This window comes from Danio aesculapii, chromosome 7 (assembly GCF_903798145.1).
Source record: "Danio aesculapii chromosome 7, fDanAes4.1, whole genome shotgun sequence".
NCBI lineage: Eukaryota > Metazoa > Chordata > Actinopteri > Cypriniformes > Danionidae > Danio > Danio aesculapii.
In genome coordinates, this window is record NC_079441.1 from 47859315 (window position 1) to 47865314 (window position 6000).

General features: G+C 35.9%; 1 protein-coding gene across 3 annotated transcripts in view; it reads left to right on the top strand.

Annotated features, from left to right (window-relative positions):
- cpt1aa (carnitine palmitoyltransferase 1Aa (liver)) overlaps positions 1-6000 on the top strand; it is a 34472-nt gene that overhangs the window by 5723 nt on the left and 22749 nt on the right. For 2 of the 3 annotated variants that reach the window (XM_056462030.1, XM_056462031.1), the window contains exons 7-9: positions 98-175; positions 391-498; positions 3881-3968. In XM_056462030.1, the coding sequence (XP_056318005.1) occupies positions 98-175; positions 391-498; positions 3881-3968 (274 nt within the window). Of the gene's footprint in view, positions 1-97; positions 176-390; positions 499-3880; positions 3969-4306; positions 4392-6000 lie in introns of all 3 variants that reach the window. The other variant, XM_056462032.1, reaches the window with a different exon arrangement.

Here is a 6000-nt window from a genome sequence, read left to right on the forward strand (position 1 = left end):
ATCTAAGTGTAAGTGTTGGGGATTTGTTTCATAACAGGAATGACTGTGACGGTCTATACCTTTTTCATTTGAGTTTTCATTGCTATGTGTGTTTCAGGTCAGTGACTGGTGGGAAGAATACATCTACCTGAGAGGTCGTGGGCCAATCATGGTTAACAGCAACTATTATGTAATGGTAAATAGTGCTTGCCAGCCTCACATGTGTATGCAGCCAAAACGTGCAATAGACTGTCTAGATATATTACAGTCACAAGATAAGCTTAGGTCACAGTGTTTTGGTCACAGAGTTCAGCTAACTCAGCTTAACACATTTTTGTTTATTCTCAATTTGATTATACGTGCATTCTTCGCATCTAAAACCACTTGCTCTCCCCCCCCTTCTTTGAACAGGACTTTCTTTATGCTTTTCCCACAAATATACAAGCAGCAAGAGCAGGAAACGTCATTCATGCAATAATGCTGTACAGGAGGAAGCTGGACCGGGCTCAAATCAAACCGGTTAGACACTCTACCGTATTTTCACTGCATCTTCACATCAACATAAGTTGCTTTCATTTAATCAGCTAATAAATATACTTTTACTATACCCTATTTTTAATGTTGTCAAACAACATTTTCTATCAGGAAAGACTTTAAATTTATTTTAAAATGTGAATCCTTCAAAAATGGTAGAATTTTTATCAAAAGTAAATCTTAACTGTCCAGAATCAAACAAAAAGTGATCAGGGGTAGCTTAAATAATGTGTCGGTGCTCTCTGGGTGAGGGATTCATCAGAATAAACAGCAAAAGTCAGTCCAAGGCACTCAAAAAAAGTGAAAAAATATTTTACAATTTTTGCTGTTTAAATCTAAATTTATCTTATTATTCTAGATTTTTATCTTATTTTATGTGTTATTTATTGTTGTTGATGTCTTTTTATTTGTTAGAAACCTTTTTGTTAGTGGTGTAACGGATCACAAATCTCACGGTTTGTATCACACTATGGTTTTGAGTCACGGATAAGACCATTTTTTGGATCAGCTAAAAAGGGAGGAGACAAATGCCATTTGCTTTGTATTAATACAAAAATATCACTGCAAAAACTAATGGTTTTAATAAACAGAACTTAGAACCTGTAATTTTAATAAAAATAAAAATCAAGAAAGAACCAGAGTCAAAGGAAAATATTCAACACGAAAAATTATCTTGCTGATAATACTAAATATAGAAATCTAACAAGTTGTACAACATATCATATTTATTTTCAATTAATGATTCAACAATTCACACATAAAACTTTGTTTCATTATACTGTAGGTGTATCATTTTTGAAAACCTATTCAGTGGCATAATTTTGATGGTTGTTTGTCAGCACCGATTGGTTACAAAATGTAATTGCACCAACATTCATCAGCGTCAAGTTCCATTAAACAGAGATTTTAATCTTTACCATAAACATCAGTGTTTATAACTGAACTATAAACTGTTACCACAGTACTTCTGTGTTCCTTGACTGTTTGTAACCAACTAAAAAAGTGTAAAAACTGAATCTCTCGATCAAATGCAGATTTGAATGCAGCGCTTCGAAAGATTAATAAGCATATGCAAGTCATTATCATTTATGTTGCACGGGTTTGAATTGAGATCATGATCTTTTTAATGTTTAATTGTGCAGCTTTACACTGAATGCATTACTGCATGCTAAACAAACAGTGGTTACATTTCCATCCACCTATTTTTATGTGCATTTTGGATATGCACATTAATAACGGTTGATGGAAACACCCAGATGCGTATACATTTTAAAAATGCGCATAAAACATAAGTGCATTACTGAGTAACATAAATCTTTTATTCGATAGGAAAAGCTGCGCAAAAACTATGATGGAAACACTTAATGAACTAATTCCAGTATGCGCATTGAAAAAGGTCATGTGATTTTGTTGTAAGAGATCATGTGATAGAAATGTGTGTGAGTGGACAAACCAGCAGGCTGAGCACATAGTAAAACATCTGAAATGTTGTTTTGCTCATTCTAAAACACCTTAACCATCTTAGTATTAGTGTTATTATATTATTAATGACCTCCAGAATCAAGAGTGTCTGTGCTCTGCGTCTCATGCCTTCAAACACCACCGTCTGTTCACTGCGTGTCAGAATTGCCTTCTGAGGTGCAAGTCATTTATTAAATGAAGAAAAGATTCACGCAGCTTCTCCTACCACAGCAAATTCCGTTTTTACTGTTGATATTTGCGCCTGTTAATCAGGAAGTGACTATTTAGTTCTCTTTGAGTCGTTGGATGGAAACGCTGCTTTATTCGCACGACTTTTATGCGACTATCCAGTTTGCTGCATAAAGTTAATTCGCAGTTTTGGAAGGAAACGTACCTAGTGACAGAAAACACCTTTAATTAATAACCTAAGAAAGCATTTATGGCTCGTTTCCACTGACTGGTACGGTACGGGTCCCCTTTATCAGGCTTGCGTTTCCACTAACAAGGGTACCCTTTTGGTGGGCATGGTGTATGACAAAGTTTCAGTCGACGTCATTTTCGCTCGAGGAAATGTCTAGAATAAAGCTGTACAGGTCGCTCACATATCATATGAGAAGCACTTCTCACAAAACAGAGGCTTTAAACACAAATACTTGAGTAGAAATGTTTATTACTAACTTTTCTATGAACATGAGTTGATTATAACTGCAGATCAATGACAGTGTGAAATAGCCTACTGTAACGTCTATAATTATATTAAATAAATAAATAAATGAACATATATAAACACATACAGCCCCTTACAGTCTCCGATATGTTATCAATTATAGAAGAACTACATATAGCAGACATTTCGTCCGTATTTAGGTTAAAAATCAACACAAATTATAACCTACAGTCAGAGCATACCTCTCATCTGTGTCTGTGATCTTCAGCAGCACATGTAACCTCTGTTAGACAGTAATTCCATCATTCTGAGTTTATATTAGTCCAAAAGGTGAAGATAATAGTTATACATGGCATTTTGTTCGCGTTTGCTGAATAATGTGCTCCTTTTTTCCGGCTTCTCCTTTGTTTTTTCACGCTTCACTCTCGCGTTTGTCAGTGTCTGACAGGATCGGGTTTCAAAAGCACGTCAATAATCAAGCGCACGTTATTATCATCAGCTCAAGAAGTTTGTTATTTCAGATATAGACGCGGTGAGTGCAAGGAAGAAAGCGAAACCCCTCGCGCTTCAGACTGGCTCATAAAAAAACTACCATAAAAGCGTACCAAACCGAACCGTACCGTACCACTCAGTGGAAACGGGCCATTAGGTCCCACCACAACTTTTTTCGTCATCATTATAGTTTACAGGGAAGCCAAAATGCTTTCATACACGTGATCTGAATGATACGGAAGGCGATCTCTTTGCAGTTGTTATAGATGTTGGATTAACTTACAAGTTCAAAAAGGTTATTAATCCCCGGGTCACGTGCGTTCCGAACTGTTGGTTGTGATCTGTGATCCGTTACACCCCTACTTTTTAATATAGAAGAGTTTTATTTATAATATGGCTGTCAATTAAATTTACTGTTTTTGCCATAAAGATAGCCAGAGAAGCTGATTTAGTAATAAACTCAAAACTCTCTCTTAATCAGCTAATATTGGGTAATCAGGTAGATTAGTGAGCTGATTTACAATTTTGCCTCACGATAAAGGAAAATAAAATGAGTTAATGTTCTTTTTTTACTTTCATAGCCATAGAACAAGTAATTACACTGTAATAACTCTTCTGCCCTTTATCACAAGTGATTAATAGCGTTTATTATCCATAGGCTGTCACTATGGAGACTGTTCCTTTAATTTAATGCTGTGAATGTTTTTATGTTTCATGCCTCCTGATCATGTGGTCATAACGGTGCAGGTTTTTGCACTATCAAACAGCGTTCCACTCTGTTCTGCTCAATGGGAACGGCTATTTAATACAAGCCGCATCCCAGGAAAGGAGAGGGGTAAGAATAGCCAGTCTGTGCACCATAGCCCAACTTCTGCCTACTACACTGGTCATGTGTCATCGGTTCATTTTGATTAGACCCGTTGTTGTTGTTATGCACAAATCATGTAATGACAAGCTGGTGACACAGAGCTGTGCTGCATAAAATCCCTCTCCATTCATTCCATTCCCTTCCATTATATTTTTTTGACAGTAGGATCCCGACCAGTCGTTTTGTGCTCTAATGATCACATACTCTCTCCATTTTACCCAGCAATGACCTTTTCACATCCTGTAGAGTGTCTCACCAAGTCCTCCCTCCATCTTTTATTTGACCTCTTCCTCTCTGCTTCGCAGCTTATGCTTCAAAACACCATCCCCATGTGCTCGTCCCAGTATGAGCGTATGTTCAACACCAGTCGCATCCCAGGCATAGAAACAGGTACTGAACATGACACAGTTTTCAAAGTGCCAGAATCAAGATGCAGGCCAAAGCACTTCCAATTCTGCTTTCCATTGCCCTTATAATTAAATCTGCAGCGAGACAGATAAGCTTATGATTGCTGATGGAAATACTCCAAAGGCCGTGGATCGGTTGTTTTGGAAATATATTATTGTGTAATATATGCAACGACTATATAGATTTTGGTTGTACGATTATAGTCTGAGAAATAATCACGGTTTCACGGTTATCACTATTATTATGCATTTATTATTTTTAAAACTCTTCTAATTTAGGAAATCACATAAAAACTCTTTATATTTTATAATATTAATGATATCCAAACAGTAGTTCTTTTTTTTGGCTCAAAAATGAGTGAACAAAAGTTTTTGGCATTTAAACATAAGTAACATTTTTACACTGAACATAAAAGACAGAAGGGGGGGGGGTGATTTTTGAAAAAGTAGATTTTTTTTGCAGTTATTTGCTTCATTTTTCTATTCAGTTAAGCATTTTAGTGACATTTTAAGCCAATCTTTGCTGGATCAGCTTGTCGGATGATGATTATAACCACACATTTTGATGCACCAAAAATGTTCCCTACAATTTTGTCAATTGATTATAACTGTAAATCAATCCAATTTTTTAAATATTGTTATGATATTAGCATAAAAAAACAAGTAAAGAAATATGGAAAAATACTTATTTTTAAACATAAATTTATTATCATTTATCATAAAAATAGGAATCTGGATAAAAATAAAATAAACTTGCCAGCTTATTCAACTTTTCTCAGTCAGAGTTTGGCTACTTGAATAATAAAATTTGTCATAAAGCCTTCTTCTATCTATAATTTTCACAATTTATGATAGCATTGCAGTCAAAAATGGGATAAATAAGCTCATTTAGGGATCAAATTCTGGACTTTGTCAGGGTGCTTTCACACTAGCACTTTTGGTCCGCACACGGGCTCGTTTGACGTCAAAATACAGTATGTTTAGCTAGTGTGAATGCGTCTTCTGAACTCAGGTGTGCACCTGTGAACCGTACCTAAGACCGTCTGAAAGAGGTGGTTTGGGGTACGGTTAACTTCTAATATGAATGCAATTGTACCAAATAACGAAAGTGAACCATCAACTGTACAACAAACTTTAGTTTAGACGTTTATTCATGTGTGTGTATCACCTACCTTGGTGACAACTGGGACTGAACCAGTGCAAACAGTGATAATGTCTGCTTGTCTCCACCAAAAATGACTTCTGCGGACATCGCGTGATGTTATAAACATTTTCAATGTTTTTTGGGGGGTGCAGATAGCTGCAAGTGACTAACTGTATTTTGGCTTTGGTAACAAAACTGTGGCCATCACCTAGCAACAGCTGTACACAAAACAGCAGCTTGATTTATTAATGTTATTACCCAAGTATTCCCTTTTAAAGAGAACAAATGTAGTCAAAGGCTGCTGAACCTCTATTTATATAATATTACAAAATTGTTTGGTATTTTCATTCTGTATTGTTCTTTCTGTTCGGAGAAGAAATGTGTATGTTCTATACAAAGTATTAAGCTAAACGGTCAGTTTTTTGTCATGTGACATTCGATGCGCTTG